This window comes from Mastomys coucha, unplaced genomic scaffold (assembly GCF_008632895.1).
Source record: "Mastomys coucha isolate ucsf_1 unplaced genomic scaffold, UCSF_Mcou_1 pScaffold15, whole genome shotgun sequence".
Taxonomy (NCBI): domain Eukaryota; kingdom Metazoa; phylum Chordata; class Mammalia; order Rodentia; family Muridae; genus Mastomys; species Mastomys coucha.
In genome coordinates this window covers 122,367,487-122,385,377 of record NW_022196897.1, presented here as the reverse complement: position 1 = coordinate 122,385,377, position 17,891 = coordinate 122,367,487, and the positions used below count along the sequence as shown (strand labels likewise).

At 39.7% G+C, this 17,891-nt stretch overlaps 1 protein-coding gene across 3 annotated transcripts in view; it reads right to left on the bottom strand.

The window, feature by feature from the left end:
• Positions 1 to 17,891, bottom strand: part of Slx4ip (SLX4 interacting protein) — a 165,331-nt gene that overhangs the window by 135,046 nt on the left and 12,394 nt on the right. For all 3 annotated transcript variants that reach the window (XM_031372045.1, XM_031372044.1, XM_031372043.1), the window contains exon 2: positions 16,500 to 16,550. In XM_031372045.1, coding sequence (XP_031227905.1) covers positions 16,500 to 16,526 — 27 coding nt within the window. In that variant the 5' untranslated portion in view covers positions 16,527 to 16,550. The remainder of the gene's footprint in view (positions 1 to 16,499; positions 16,551 to 17,891) is intronic.

The following is a 17,891-nucleotide window of genomic DNA, read 5'->3' as shown; positions in this document are numbered from 1 at the left end:
ACACACACATGCATACACACATATTATACACACATACACACACACACGGACAGACATGTATACACACACAGGTATATGTGTGTAGATAGGTTTTGTTTGTTTTCTGAAACCCAAGAGATGGAAAATATGGCTCTGTGCACATAGGGCAAGCACTGAGGTATAATCCCAGCTCTTATACATGCAGTACATGTCTTAGAATTTAAACTGAAGGAAGGAGATAGACATTTTGGCATTTTAAGGAAAACTGCTACTGGTCCTAAAATCTGGAAAATCCAGATTAATCACATGGGTGTTAGTGTTATGTGGTACTTTTTAAAATCAGTATTCAGACTGACTAAAACTTAATTTAAAACTCGCCACAATGTTGAAATGGATGACGGGTAAATTAATGTTCATTGCATTCTTCCCTTTTGTGAAATTTTCCATAAAAGGTTTTCTTTAAAATCTTCACATACATATTCTTCCCATGATTCCTGCTGTACAAGGCAGATTAATGTAAATTTTACAGAACACACCCTTCTATGGATAATTTTAACTTTTCCTAAAAATAAACATTCTAGTCACCAACCCAAGGAGGGGGCAGAGGCTCAGGAATGCAGTGTCATGGCAGATGGAGAATCAGTCATTGTGGGAAGTGAAAGCCATGCAAGCAGCATCAGAACTGCTATACCAGCACCGGATTCCTTGGGCCAGCCTTCCGAACAGTAAGCATTTTATCCATTGCTGGAAATGTTGAGCACCCGGGAGCTAGCAGCGCTCATCAGTGACCATTAACACAATACGGCTACAGCACAGGGTCAGTCATTTCACATGCTGTAGGAAGTCTGCAGAGTGCTGAGTCAGAAACAAAGATGCAGACTCATGGATGACTAATAACTCTCTGGAGTACAGTCAGTGCTTCAAAATTAAAGATTTAAGACAAGATTCACACTACTGAAGACTCTCCTGACACATATTGTCACCTACAGAATAGACATCCAGAAATTTTACTAGAATGACATGTTCTTTGCTATTCTTCTGCAATATTATGTTTAATCACCATAATACATACACATAGAGGATTATGAATAACACTCACATGCCTCAACTTTCACACCAATAATAAAACCAGCTGTAAACTTCATGGAAAGCAATCATGACTGGCCTCAACCCAGGGAACCCTGTGAACTTCTCACAGATAAGGTTTATTACAGCTAACTCTTAAATGTCACTGAGGCCTCTTCACATTCTTATGATCTGTAAGAATGTAAGTGTATGGGAATAGCAAAAAAAAAAAAAAAAAGGCAAACCTTTCAGGTCTCTAGATTAGTACTGTCTAACCTCTGGAGGAATCTAGGTCTTGTTTTTGGACAACTGCTATGCCTGAGGGTGGGCAATGGTGACTCATACATATGAAGCGACAGTGCCCCTGAAGCACAGTTGATGAAGCAAATCTGCACACCTGTTCAATTAGCTTCCAGAAGATTGGCAGTAGCACAGCACCCTTGCAGGATACGCCCACTGGGGGATGGGTCACTGTGTCCTACAAAGTGCACTAAGGATGGAAGAGAGGACCAAGACTAGCAGAGAGGGAGTAACAGGGAAATACAGAGACTACAATCCTCCAAGACAGACCCACAGGGGAGCTGCCTTGGGGTGGGGTCACTGTTAGCCAAAAACTGTCCCCAGACCTTACAAGCTCAACAGCACTTTGTCAATTCACACTGAGTCACTCACATTTGCAAGTCATAAAATACCTTTTCCCAGTTCCACTTAAGTTTGTGAGGATTTGCCACTTCCTTCAGAAGAGCCTTAACTAACCATTACAGCAGGCCAATGCACTTTTTATTGCCTCTACATACATTCTCTGGGCAGCTTTTGAGTTTCTTGACCTACCCTGCAGAGATTCTCATCTCATCCTTGAAAAGCAATGTGAGTATGTGCTTACATTGCTACTTTTCCTGAGGTAACCTGTGCAGGAATCCAGTTCCCCCATTTTCCACCCCTCCCCACTGGTGTCTGAGCCTAGGCAGAACAGGGACCTGGCTCAAGGCCTTCAATGAAGGCAGCACTTCCATGGGAAGATGTAGCTACTCCCAGTAGGACAGCTCTGCCTCTGTATCGGATCCTCCATCTGAACAGTTAGCTTCAAGTGAGCCACTCCACTCTTGTTCAAAGACAGTGAAAGGCATGAGGGTAAGGGGCCGCACCCCTGTAGAGCACAGCAGGGAAGATAAGCCTTCCTACACTGGACATACCTAAACCCACAGCTTCCTGGAGGAAAGCAAAGGCAAAGATATCCAGGCCTGAAGACAGGTGCTAACAAGAAGCCAAAGCAAGTCAGGGCAAGGGCGCAGCAGCAGTGTCATCTCAGAAAGCACCCGCTGCTCTGAATCAGCAGCCTCTAAACACAGGCTAAACTGCTTCTCACTGAGACCTAGGCTTAAAGAGGAAGCAAAGAAGGCAGCCAGCAGAGGTGGAAAAGCCTGGGCTGGCTCAGGCACAGTAGTCTGGGCCTATGTCTAGGGCCCTGCTGGCCTTCCGTTGGAGGTTAACCATGATCCTTATTTAACCGTAAGAGAACAAAAAGGTGATTCTATATGGAGAAGAACAACTGTGCTTAAGCTGAAGAAGCAGGGGTTTGGAAAGAAGGACTTTTCAAAACCAACACCAGACTTCAGGCATTGTCTGAAGAGATTCATTAAATGGTGCTGGTGACTCCAGCAAACACTTGTATACAAGGGCATCATTGTGGTTAACAAGCTTCTATCACAGCAGACTGAGAACAGTGCCTTCAGAATCTTGAACCATTCTAAGAAACACCTGCAAACTTTGCTTACACATGTTTTCCTTCACCAGACACACAATAAAGATCAATAGACCAGTGGCAAGATTTTCATAATAATCAGAACTCAGGTGTCTTTGAAAGGAATTCCAAAATAAGGTACTTCATGAAACATCCTGGCAGAAAAATATGAATCACAATGACTAATATTACACTGGTGACTATTACTGGCAATGCCCAGTATTTAGAATGATGGTTACCTAGCACTGTGCTAAACACATTATATGCATCATTTTTTAACCCTCACAACAGATAACAAAAATACCACAATCAGGGTAGGAAGGGCTGAGGTGTCCAGGAACACACTTTGAACACCAGTGCTTCAGCAACTCCAACTCAATTTCTCTGCTACGATTCCTTGATCAGGTGGCTCTAACCATACATGTAGCATCAGGGCACAAGCACAGGGCCCCACTCTTTCCCAGAGGGCTTGGTCCACAGGCTTAGCACTATCAATGCCCAGGTACCTGAACCGAATACTAAACAGTCCACATAACATTTTCTTTCTTCTACCCAACAGTTTACTTAAATACCACTCAACTCAAATGATCACACACCAAAATACATTTTCAAACCTGTACTTAATTTTAAGCCTTTTTTTCTTTAAATAGTTACACCATCCTAGGGATAATTTATGTCATCAAAACAGGAAAACCTGTTTGCCTTGTTTGAATTCCTTATCTTAAAAATAAATATCCCAGTTCTTGTAACACAACATTAAATACCCAAACATCTTTATATTAAACAACAATGTCAGAAACTTCAGTCTGGGGGAACAAAAAACTGTATCAAGTAGCAAGAAACAGAAAGGGACAGAATAAGAACTCTATGCTAAGGTGTAGAATTTTACAAGAAGTGAGTAATGACTACATCTATTTAACCCATAATAATATTTAAGGATTTCTTCTTATTTTTAGTTACGGGAGGGAGAAACAGAGGGATAGAGAAGCAGTGAGAAAGCATGAGCTTCCATGAGAGTATACCTGCCTCTGAAATTCAGAAGAGGGCATAGAGCTGGAGTTACAGGTGATTATGGGCCACCCAATGCAGGTACTGAACTCAGGTCCTCTGTAAGGACAGTATATGCTCCTAACCAGTGAGCCACCTATCCAGTCCTAACCCTAGTATTTTAATAGATGGGTACAAAAGCTCAAAACAACTTAACTTTCCAAAGTACAAGTTAGTTGTTGGCATTTAGTCTAGTTTCTGCTCCACAGTTACCTGGCAACAGCCAGGTATGGCTGACTCACTATAAAAGGGACTGCTCGTCCCCTCCTCTCTCTCACTCTCTTGTTCTTCCTCCTGCTCCTTACCCCCTCTCTCTCCATTTCCCCACCTCTCTCCATGTGCTTATGACCAGCCTCCACTCCCTCTCTCCCTCTCTCTCTCTTCCCCTCTCCCCCTACCCTCTGACTTTCTCTCAACTCCCCTCTCCATGCCCTGAATAAACTCTATTCTATATTATACTGCCCTGCCCTATGGCTGGTCCCTCAGGGGAAGGGATACCTCGGCATGGGCCCTCAGGAGGACCCCTTTCCCCCACACCTTATTGCACCTCCACCAAACATATTCCCTCTCTCTTTATCTTTTTATAAAACACAACATTAGTAATAAGGTCCTGACTTTTGTCAGCCCAAATTACTTTCACAATGTCATAAAAAAGGAATTCTACACATCAAAATTTTAGTACTATAGGAATGCCAGTCTATATATATTTGTAAATGCTAGAGACTCCCTGATTCAATACCTCATTTAACTAAAAATAAGAAAATCTTGACAATTTCAAAAATACAGCTAACCATGAGTCCTTCCCTCATCTTTGAACACAGACACTGACTCTCCCACCAAGAAGCAAGGTCTCATCCTTTTCCTCGATGGGACACAACATGGTAGACCTAGCCATGTGCTAGTTATAGAAAATGCTCATCAAGTCCAGCAGCTTATACTTTGCATGTGTCCTTGAGGATGTCATTGTCACACGTAAGCAAACTAAAGCCAGCTATCTAAATAAGATGTCGTTTGAAAGCAAAAAGCTATCCTGGAAAGAATGGGGTGAGGTCTTGGGGTTTGCAGCCCAGCTATGAAGTGTATGCATCTGAGTGAGCCCAGGGGATACCATGGAAAGCAGGAACCATCCCGCTGTGTCTTTCCCATTAAGTTTGCTTAGTTACACAAAGGTAACAGAAGGTAATGGAGGGTGCCTTCCCTTGTCCTTAACCAGCAATCAATACTGAGCACTAAAATCTAACTCTCCTGACTGCTGGTCATAGCTCCCTGCCACGGTAAGCAGCCCAGGCTGTAAAGTGGCAGGACCCTGAACAGACTGACAGGTCACAGCAGCCCATTCAGAAACAGATCAGAAATGTTTCTTTATTCAACTTGGTCATGGCAAGCCTACACAGACTGTACAAGCGCTTCTGTTTCACTCTACTGCTTTTTAAGTTTGACACAATTTCTCACTACAAACTCCCCGAGGATAGAGGCAGATGATCAGGCTTGCCTCTGTCTCAAATGCTTAACCAGGGCTTTGCAAGGAAAGACAAATAAAGACTTGGTAACTGAAGCCTCACATATGAAAAGAATTAGACCAGTCCTCACTCCAAAAAATTATAAGAGCAAGAACAAATAAGAATTGAAGGCCAAGTCCCTCTACTGCACAGAACATCACTGTAAAACAATTACTGAGGGCTCCATGGCACGTATAGAATGTTATTTTTCTAAACACTTTCATAGCATTATACCTTTCATTATTAATTTGCTATAAAAAAAATCCCAGTGAGACAGATAATACTGTTATTTCTATCTGTAGATAAAGAGGTGGTTGCTCTGAGAATTAACATGATTTCATGTCATTTCATAAGTGAAACCACAAGATGAACTCAGGAATCCTGGGTAAAATTTAATGTTAGTTTCACATTCTAGTATTCTTTCCTCAAAAACCTAATGATCTAAATTTCAACAAGTGACTGGGAGGTGGTTCAGTGGATAATGTGATTGCTATCCAGTAATGAGTACCTGGGTTCAGATCCCTAGGGCCCGTGTAAAGTGAGTTACAAGTACTGTGGGTCTATAACCACAGCACTTTCAAAGCAAAACAGGAGATAGACAGAGAAAGAGAAGGAGAGACATAAGAATTGTTGAAATTCACAATCTAGCTAGCCTGGCACATGCAGGAGGAAACTAGAAACACGGTCACAAACACAGTGGAAGATTAGGACCAAACCCCAAGGTTGTCCTCTCTAATCTCCAAATTGTGCACACACATGTGCATACACACAGAAATAAATTAATCTTAAGACATGCTGTAAAATAACCCACAGAAGCAGGTACAAATGACAAAAAAATTTGTAGAAATGACATCGTGAATAAGATGCCAATACTAGTACATAACAGATAATACATTTTTCAAATAATGAGAACTGGGGTGCTTGACCTGCTGTCTGCTGTACCAGAATCTTTATGATGTCATACTTTTGTGAAACACACAGTACAGCATTCTTTCTAATGTCACACAAATATCGCATGTGTGTATATGCACATGTGTGAATTGTTGTCAAATAACTGTATAAATTGTTATTTATATAGTTGTCAAATAATACAGTTGTCAAATAACTGTATAAATAACAAATAGAAGCCAAATGACAAAGTAGTCTTGAGATCAAAGTATTGTCACATGCTACTCACATGTGACAGAATGACACATGCAGAAGCCTAATTTCCTGTATTACTTAATGGTGATGTTCCGTAAGGTATTCCAGGAGAAATATCTAGAAGGAGACTAAGCAAGCACTATCTATGCATCTTTAGACTGTATGGGTAATATGGACATAGCTGCATACTTAAGACAATGTCAGTGCCACAGAATTCTCAGGAACTGTGAACTACAGATATACACAATACCCACCTCACCCCTAAGTTCCTTAACCAAATATCCCCAAACTGGCATCCACTAGAACAATGAGAAGAAGTAAAGAGAAAGATCAGTAACCAGGACAACTAACTGTCAGTCCCTTGCTGCCCCTTCTAACTTCTACTGTTAGGACAGGCCTGGGCCCACAAGGCTTTCCAAAGACAAAGGCGATTCTTACTCACAGCACAGCGTTTCTAGATTCCTGAACCTAGAACAAATCACCCAGCAGAAAGCCTCTGCCACTCTCAGGATAATTTCTCGGGGGCCACTCTGGATAGTTCCCACTGTAGTGTTGTTCAGTGTGGTGTATTCTAGTAAGTATGTCTGGATGGAAGCAAGAGAAATACACATGTGTAGAATAGACTCTGGATGTACCTGTGTACACAACCAATGGGCAAACAGACTGGCATTTAAAGTTTTGTGATAATCTGGGACTGAGTCATCCATTTTAAAAGCACTTCAGTCAGCTTGCTTCCTTGGATCACAGTATCTAGAGAAGTTACCTTATGAAATATAGAACAATGATGCCCTCTACAGCCTTCAGAGAGAATCCATGCAGTTGGTAAAGCTTCCTGAGTCTACCTTTCTAGTAAAGATTTTTTTTTTAACACTAGAAGATAAAACAAAACACATACTTTGTATGTGCATCAGGAAAAAAAATCATTATAAGAAAAAAGTGTTACAGTTTAATATTGAAGAGTTAATTAAAACCTAATCTTGAATGACATAGAAGCAAACTCTACATATTGTCATTCTGTTATCTGTTTAAGAAGAATTAATTAGGTTAACTACTGGTGTGCTGTAGAAATAGCTCAGAGGGTAAAATGCAAGCATGAGAACCTGACTTTAATCCAGAGAACTCACAAAGAAAAGCTGAGAACATCTGTAATCTCAACACTGTGGAGGCAGAGACAAATGGAGCCCTAGGAATTGCTGACCAGCCAGTCAAATCTATTTGCTGAGTTCCAGGCCATTAAGAGACCCTGTCTCAAAAGGCATATTGCACACATATCCTAAGGAATGACACCCCAGGTTGGCCTCTGGCTACACACATGTGAACATGCATACAATAAAGTACACACGCATATAACATGCACAAACAATTACAAATAAACAGAAGCTGTTTGTAAAAGAATTATTAAAACTATTGTAAAAGTCACTGGGAACTCCTATGGCAGAAATAGGGAAAGATAGAACTTTAAAGTAAAGGATATACTACCAACGGAAGATTACACATTACCTGACCAGAAAAAGAAGTCATGAGGAAAGAAACATAGAAAGAGTAGTATTGGTCACCTTGGCAATATCCTAGAATAGTCAGGTCCTGTGACATAAAAGAAACAGAAGAGAGGTCCTTCTTAGGGGTGTTCTAGGACAATGTGTGTGCAATGTGTGACAATAAGCTGCACCTACTGGGCACTGAACATAAAGTAAGTATAATTAGCACAGGAAAAATTTGGCTTCTATATCAAAGAAAACAAGACTCATTCATCAGGCAAACCTGGGGCAGACTGGCAAGTAGCATGAACTATGGAAGAAACCTGAAACATTTTTCAGTTATTAAGAAAAGAAAGAAAGAAAGAAAAGGTTCTATTCCAAGGAAACAGACTGTGACAGGGAGGCCTGAGAACTAACAGAGAACATTTGGTAAAAGAAGTTTTATTTCAAAACAAATACATCCTACCCACAATACCAAAGCCATCAATACCCACAGGAAATCTCCTGTGGTGTAAGAAGGTACCCCAAACCTCCACAGCCATGGTAGTATGAACTGGGTAATGTCAGAAAGCTGCTAGCAGTTTTGTTCCAGTTCCATCAAGTAAGCAGCATATACCTAGCTGCACACATTTCGCGATATGGCAATGCAGCAACACAGACTTGGTGGAAATTAGCAGCCTGCACACTCAGAGCACACTAGCCCACATGCCTTCAAAAGAACAGAGCTCTCAAAAGAAACAGCTGGAGAGGTCAGAAAGGTGGTGAATTGAAGAATCAGGAGAAGAAATACGCATGTCCTTCTTAGGCTTTCAAAGTCTGGCAAAGACAAATGTCTGTAAAAATGTTCTCAGGGATACAGGTCACTCTCCTATTCAAATGTATTTCTTATAAAGACCAGAATTACTTGAAGTGTTTTTAATTGTTCTTTTGGAGAACTTCAGTTCAATCTTTCTTAACATTTAGAAGGTCAATAAGTAGAACTCACCCTATATGGAAATACCTGCCGCAATCTTGTTTTCAATGCCACATACCAGATCAATGAATCAACTTTCAAATAAGCAATGGTGACACAGTCAGTGGTGCATTCCCCTTTAGGTACACCAAAAACCTAGGACACAGGGTGTAAGTGATTCACAGAGGGAAGCTAGCAAGACAAAAGCCTGACAGCCCATCTCTATTAAGCTGTCTCTTTCTCTAGAAATGTAATGCATTTCTCTTCCCATTCGCTTTTACTACAACAAGGAAATCACATCTATTTTTGAGCATACTTGACTTTTTGTGGTGTTCTACAGAATGCAAAGACTGGTGTTAACTAATATTTAGATCTCAGTATAAAACTAAAATTGCTACCAAGGAGAAGAAAGAAAAATCATAAATAATAAATAGTGAACTCTTATTTCCTTTTTAAGCATTAATAAACATTTACACCTATTATTTCAACTTTAGAAAACAACTCAGGCTTTCTACACCAATACTTCCCCACAGACCCCAAAGAAAGAGTGGGCAGTGTGGAGCAGCAAAAGGAGATGCTGTCAGCCTTCTGCACTGGTGGGAAGGGGCGAAGGGTCACTGCACATTCCCTGTAGAAGACAAAGCCAGATCCACATTCCAGGGAAATTTGGCTGGTCCAAGTTTTCCTTAAATACAGATTGGCCTGCCTGTCACTAAGCCAGGCTCTGTAATCTTCCCAGGCTGCCATTGCTAGGGAAGCCAGGAATCCCTTCTAATTAATCAACTCTCACAACAAAAATTTTCCCACCCACGAAACAGTAAGTTGTGGGGAGGGGAAGTGGGAAAGCAGTCTTCGTGGCCAAAAGAATCGTAGACTTTGCTGTAATACCGAACTAATCCAAGAAAACAGATGCAGGAAGCAGAGGAAATGATCTAGAGACAGACAATGAGCTCGGGGGGCTTTTGCTGTACTGCTTCTCTGGAGCCCAAGTTAAACATGTTAAATCTTAAAATGTAATTACTGGGGATGAAGCCTGGCAACGTTTTACTCTTCTTAAAGCCAGGAATGGGACCCTGAACTTTTCCTGAGGCAGATATCAGATACATGATTGGACATTTTAAGCAATAATTTATTGTTCTAGTTTCTTTTCTCTAACATTTTGTGTTTTAAGGGACAAACATCTATGATTAATACCTTAGTGTTCATATCTGTTTCTATTTGCTTTGGGCTTGCCTGATGCTTGTAGTAAGCATTCAATAAAATCAACACAAGGTTAATTTCATTCAATGCTTACTATGACATGCTTTAAGCAGGTGAGAGCATTTACAGCCATTTAGATCTGTTCTGTCAGAGCCAGGAGTAACTCAAGGCTACAGCTCATCTGGCTTGCATGAGGCTTTGGATTCTAAGCACTGAAGAGTGTGTGTGTGTGTGTGTGTGTGTGTGTGTGTGTGTGTGTGTGTTTTCCAATACAGTTGTTACTAGCTACCTGCATCTACTGAGTATTTGATATTTGGTTAGTAGAAACTGAGATGTGCTACAAGAAATATTTACATACACACTATTAAATTAAAGCAATGTGTGTACATATATGTATGTTTACTTTGTAGGCAGGAAGACCTGCCTTTATTATAACTACTTAAATCAGCCAACTTAACCATAAGCAGCCAAAGACAACTGATGACAAACAGAAGTGCCTGTGTACAAATAAAACTTTATTTTCTAAAACAAATGGCTGTCATGTATGCTTTAGTTTGCTAACTTCTGTCTAAACCCGACTTTTGTTTGATTCTAAAAGTTTATACAATTAGGAGTATTTTAAAATACTGGGATGGGACAACACCTTCAACTATGATCACTATAGAAGCTTGGAGAGACTTGTCCCTGCTGCTACCATTTCTTCTAACTAGGAAGAGTCACTGCAGTGTAGGACAGACCTCCCTGCTGGAAACTGTCGGGATTTAGACACCCAGAGATCATGAAAACTGCTGTTTCAAGGACTCCCAAGAGAAAGACAGAGACAGAGAGTGGAGAAACACTCAGATGTGGGAAGGATTGGAGAATAGTTTTCACTTTAAAAAGGAAAAATTGTTTGTTAAAAAGTTAAATCCCTTTCTAATAAAGTTGTATGAGTAAACCACCCAAACACACACCCACCCAGACACAAAAAGGGCACACTATTTGGTGCCCATTAGTTGGTCTGCTACTTTTTCTCTCTTTCCTTTTTTTTTTTGTTTTTTTGTTTTTTTTTTTCGAGACAGGGTTTCTCTGTATAATCCTGGGTGTCCTGGAACTCACTCTGTAGACCAGGCTGGCCTCAAACTCAGAAATCTGCCTGTCTCTGCCTCCCAAGTGCTGGGATTAAAGGTATGAGCCACCACTGCCCAGCATGTCTGCTACTTTTGAACATGATCTATCCAAGCTCCAATTATTTTTAAACCCAGGTTGTCAAAATTAGATGTATCTTCATGAAAACTTGGGATAAATTTATTTTGTTAAGATTTTATTTATTCACTGAGTTTCTGTAAACTATTTTAATCAGTGCAGACACTGATTAAAATGCCATATGAAAAATAAGTCTAGAAGCCAAGTATGGTAGTGCTCACCTTTAATCCTTGTACTCAAAGGTAGAGGTAGGTGAAACTCTGAGTTCGAGGTCAGTCTGGTCTACAGAGCAAGTTCTACGACAGCCAGGACTATACAGAGAAACCCTAAACTGGGAAAACCAATCAAGACACAAAGACCCCCAACTGCCACTTACCAAAGGCAAGACTGAAAACTTAGCTATTTCATCTGCTACTAACCAGCATGCTTCTATGTTTGAACTATACTTTCTATTTCCACTTTATATATATATCATCTATGGAAAGTGAGGACATAATGCTTATAACCCTCTTCCCATGCTTTTCCCCCAGCCTTCTAAAATCTGGAATTCACAGTATCATGAAACTTAAGCTTTGCTCAATGTTGAGTCAGAGATTATGTTTACTTTCCTACTTTACACAATTCTCTCTATACTTAAGAGTTCAGAGTTACATAATTTCTCTTTTGTTAGTTGCCTAAACTCCTATGACTAAATTATTCCCAAGTTCTCTGACAGACATGGGGATGGGGTTAATCTTCTGCAGTTTTGGTTATCTTGCAAGGACCCTCCTTTGTGTACTAATGAAAATGATTACACTTTGAAGATGATACTCAGGGGATAGCATGAGATCTGCTTAGACTCTCAGTGTCTTAACTTCCTAAGTCCAGGATCTCATGTCTAATCTGGTTTTACCCCATGTTGGAGGACCACATCCTACAATAGGGTACTCAAGAAGGCAATTTTTCTCACCTGAGTTAGCATCTTTGAAAATGTCTGTATTCCATTATAATATGTGTTTAAAGGCTGGACAGTGAAGAGACTTCTAGGCTGAAAACGGTTTTCTTAGTGTTCTCACACATGAGCAAGCACTGGGGGTGTACCAGTGTTGTTTTCTCCTTGCTGCTGCTGTTGGGCAGGCTATCCAGATTCTTCAGCCCCCCCTCCTGTGTTGTTCTGTTTCTCCTTTCCATCTCCATCTCCCACTCCCTCCCTCTCCTTTCTACCTCCCTTATCCTTCCCTCTCCCTCCTTCTCCTCCCCTCACACACAAAGTCTCTGTGTTGTGTTTATAAGCACAGTACTTTTTCACTGATTTTGTTGGATTCTCACTCAAACCTTCAAAACAGGAACATTGTGCCCTTGCTGGTAAATTTTATTACACTTTTTTTTTTCATGGTGTTCTTTTCTAATATTTGTCTTTTTTCTAGAACAACTTTTCACAACACCAAATTCAAATTTTGGGGGGATTTCTTTCTATAGTTTTAGAGTAATCCTTTGTTTTGGTATCTGGACAATATTCCTTTATAGGCCTTGATACCATCAGAGAATTTGTGTTCTATCATGTTTTATAAGTACTCTTTCCTACTCTCAAAAATGTCTCTTGTTCATAACATCCTGATCTTATTTCATAATTATAACAGCTTTCCTTTTGCTATGAAAATAATATCAAACTCTACAATTTTCATACTTCCCTAAAGTCTCTTGTGCTTTCTGAGTTCATTCATTCACTTTAGTCTCTATTTCTTATATTCTGAGTTTCCCTTAAATTTGTGCAGATGCTATTTTTCATTCATAATTAAAACAATGAAGTGGTATTGGAAGCACTGAACATATGGCTGGGCTTGGCTGACTGACAGGCTTTCAGACTCCCATAGGAGTCTATGTGTGATTAACTGATCCCAAACGTAGGTTACATGAATGTCAGAAAAACAGACTATAATTTAAGAAGTATAGAGATAAAAAGATACCTCAAAATTAAATTCAATAAATGATATCTTAACTATAATTTTTTCTATATCTAAGAACATAATTTCAAGCTAAACAAAGAAAATTCAATAAAAGTACACAGAGACATATATAAATATTAAATCACAGTGGGATACTTTAATGTATCTTTCAACTGATTGAACAAATAGACAAAAATATTAGCAAATACATAATAAACTGATATACAACTGTCAAATCTGACTTGTTCTAAATACACATAAATATTTTGTTTATTATATATTACTATACCTGATTTTACATATGCTATATATATAATTATAGATATACTTTTCAAATGCTTATAGAGCAGTATTTTATCAAAACAGAACTTCCCTAAACAGCAATTTAAATAGGATCAATAGAAATTCCCAAACAGAAACAATACCGATTACAATAGCCAATAGACAAAATCATAAATTGTAATGAAATTTAGGAATTATTTGACCAAATATCCACCTTAATTGCATCCACCGTGAAGGATGCAATTAAGTAGGAAATGTTTTAGTAGAACCATCCGACTTTAGTACACACAAAAGAAAAGGTTTGATGGTGAAGGCTTAGGTTTCTGCCTTAAGAACTTAGGAAAGCAAGAGAAGATGTACCGAAGTAAAGAAAAGAAAGAATACAGATAAGAACCCGGTGGTTATCTGAAAAGAAGAGTAAAAGTAACAACCCCCTCAGCATTATCAAAAACCATGACTTGATGAGGGTCAAGCCTGGCTGTCAGGATATCTAGAGACAGGATGTACTGGGGAAGTTGGAGAGCTGGACTCATAATGCCCCAGAAGCACTGACAGGAAGTGGGGACTTAGAAATGGAGCCATTTGCATTGAGCCTAGAATTGGGAAAAATTCCAATGTGTAGACAATACTTCTAAGCTCAGTTTGTCTATAACCAAAGGTTTAAGTTTTCCAGAGCAGGAGCTATTTAACAGAGCTTTCTACTTCATTCCTTTGAGAAATGGTGACTGACATTTGTGAAAATGTAACTAAAACTGCTCTTCTCTGTATCCAAAAGTGAACAGTGAAAACAATGGCTCCAACCCTTGGGAGCAGGGAGGGGAGGAAGAAACAGCAAGGTAGTAAAGTATCTACACAATGCAAACCACCAGTCCCAGCCACAGCAAGGTAGTAAAGTATCCACACAATGCAAACCACCAGTTCCAGCTACAGCAAGGTAGTAAAGTATCCACACAATGCAAACCACCAGTCCCAGCCACAGCAAGGTAGTAAAGTATCTACACAATGCAAACCACCAGTCCCAGCTACAGCAAGGTAGTAAAGTATCTACACAATGCAAACCACCAGTCCCAGCTAACATCAAAAGGAGAAACCACCTATACAAAATCAGGAAAGAATCATGAGAGTAGTTTTTTAAGTTATTATTTTAAGCCAGTAATCATCTTCCTGCCCCCTCCCTTCTCTCCTGGCTCTCACTATGTAGACAAGGCTAGCTTTCAATTAACAGATGTCTACCTACCTCTGCTTCCTGAGTGCTGGAATTAATGTCATAGATCACCAGACAATTTTATTTACTTTGATCTTTTGAGACAGAATTTTGCTACTCATTAAAATTATGTTCAAACTAGCATAATAAAGACAACTTAATATCTTTCTAGACTCTAGAGGAAAATCAAGATACATTTTTATACACAAATAGTGAATGTTTTCTACTTAGACACCTTTATGAAATACTCAAGAGTATATGTATCCCAGCATTGTCAACAATAAAATTTATACATACATTAGTAAACTAAAATAAGCACCAATTTAACTAAGGTAAAATAATAATATTATATTATTTCATAATCTGGTTAATTATTTTTTAAAGATTTATTTATTATATATACAGTGTTCTGACTACAAGTATGCCTACAGGCCAAAAGAGGGCACCAGATTACATTATAGATGGTTGTGAGCCACTATATGATTGCTGGAAATTGAACTAAGGACCTCTGGAAGAGCATCCAGTGCTCTTAATCTCTGAGCCACCTCTCCAGCCCAATCTGATTAATTAAATACTGGAATTTACCATTTTGTTGTTGTTGTTGTTGTTTTTAATTATTATATGCTCTTGTGTGTGTGCAAGCAGAATGGGAACCTGCAGGAATTGGTTCTCTCCTACTACCATGTGGGTCTCAGGAGTACAACTGATGATCAATCAGGCTTTATGCCACATCCCTTTACCTGATGAGCCATCTCATTGGTCTACCTTGGTGTTTTTAATTGTTATGTAAGATAACACCCCTACACAGAACTGACTAAGAGAATAGCCAATATATATGAAACTATTCCAAGAGCTCACATAAAATATTTATCAAGTTTTCCACTGACCTCACCACATAGAATCCTTTATCACCCAGTACCTAAGAAGGTCTCAGCTCTACAATTAATAAACAGAGAAGTATTTATTTATAAGAGAAAAATGAAAGACATCAGCTGTTCTAGTTTCTTTTCTGTTGCTGTAATAACACATTGGACAGAGGCAGCTTGGGAGGCAGGGGGTTGGAGGATTAGTTTATAACTCAAAAATCACAGCCTATCTTCGAGGGAAGTCATGGTCTGAACTTAAGGGAGGAGCTTGAAGCAGAAACAAAAGAGGAACACTCCTTGCTGGTCTGCCCCTTAGCTTTCTCAAAGGCTCAACCACATATTCATACTGATAGCACTTTCTTAGCCCAGGACCACCACCTAGACAGGACCACCTGTCCAGGAAGAGAAAGCTGTCCATAGTGGGCTGGAGCCTCCCTGCATCAATAAATGAACAAGACAACACCTCTCTCTTAGATATGGCTACATATCCATATGGCCAATCTAATCCAGGCAACCCCTCACTTAAGCCTTCCTCAGATGCCTCTGCTCTGTGTTAAGCTAGTAATGCAGGCTGAGGAGGCAGCAAACAATCAGGAGCGCTCTCTCAGCTGTACCCTGCTCCAACAGCACTGCCTACTCCTCTGACTTTGGCCTGTTCTGTTATCTTCAGAAGTCATGGACATTCAGTGTGAGTAATTGTTATTAGCATTTGGAACAGAATTATAACCAAAAAATATCCTAAATAAAAGGTTTTCAACAAAGACTTCCTTATAAGTGTAAGAATTCTTAGTTTTCTCATCCATCTCATCTTAAAATTTTTATGTTATCTACTTAAAATTTCCATAATTCTAAATTTAAAGAGATCAAGAACATCAAAATTTGTGCAAGAGAAGATGAGTGACCTCTTAAAGGCGGCTACTAAGGATTACTTACTTTAATGGCAAATTTCTTAGATGCCATGGTTTCCACATGAGGTACAAGAACCTATAGAGAAGAAAAAAGAATGCTATAGTGAGCTATAACCAAATATCACTTTGGAGGGATGTTTTATGGAAGATTTGACATAATAAAATATCAGTAAGAAGTATGAGATAAAATTTTAATTTCAATTTCCCTTACCCAAAAGGTTATACAGTGATCTAATATGGTAATCTTAAAGCTGACCAGAAGCAAATGCATGAGCTCAGAAAGTTTCCCTACAGTACTCTACCAAATTTTACAACCAAGTCACATTTACCTCAGGAATGTAAAGGTAGCTCAACTTCTAAAAAGTAATCAGTAGCACATATCATATAATAATAAAATTTGACTCAGAGAATGCACAGAAAGAAGAACCAACTCTTAGAAGTTGTCCTCTGGCTCATGTCAGGAAAGGGAACCCATGCCTGACACTGCCTGGAGGGCCAGGTACTGGAGACAGAACAGCCCAGAAACCCAGTAACGAATGTAAAACAACTGGTTTTAAAAAAAGAAAAAGTCAAGGAAATAATTCCTAATGATATTCTGCTATACTCATAGATTGATACATAGCCCAATTGTTATCAGAGAAGTATTATTCAATAACTGATGGGAGAAAATGCAGAGACTCACAGCCAAACACTAGGCAGAGCCAGGGGAACCCCAGGGAAGAGGGGGAGAAAGGATTGTAGGAGCCAGAGAGGTCAAGGACACCAGGAGAATCAACTAAGCAGGGCTCATGGCAGCTCACAGAGATTGAAGAGACAAGCACGAAGGGTCTCAAGATGTGAGCTAGGTCTTCTGTGTTGGGTAGCTTGGTGTTCTTGTGGGACTCCTAACAGGGGGACTAGGGTAAATCTCTGACTCTTTTGCCTTTACATGGGGCCCTTTTCCTCTTACTAGGTTGTCTCATTTAGCCTTGATGTGAGGATTTGTAGCTAGTCTTATTATGATATTCAGTTGATATCCTGGGAGGCCTGTTATTTTGTTTTTGTTTGTTCCTTTGTTTTTTGTTTTGTTTTTTTGTTTTTTCATTTGTTTGTTTGGAAGGGAAATTGAGAAGGTGGGGAGAAGGAAGGTGGAGAGGGAAAGGACTGGGAGGAATGTATTGAGGGAAAACTGATGATGGGATATAATGTAGGAGTAAAGTATAAAAAGAGAGAAAAGGAGCTGGGCGGTGGTGGCGCACACCTTTAATCCCAGCACTTGGAAGGTAGAGGCAGGCGGATTTCTGAGTTCAAGGCCACCCTGGTCTATAGAGTAAGTTCCAGGACAGCCAAGGCTACACAGAGAAACCCTGTCTCGAAGGGGAAAGAGAGAGAGAGAGAGAGAGAGAGAGAGAGAGAGAGAGAGAGAGAGAGAGAGAGA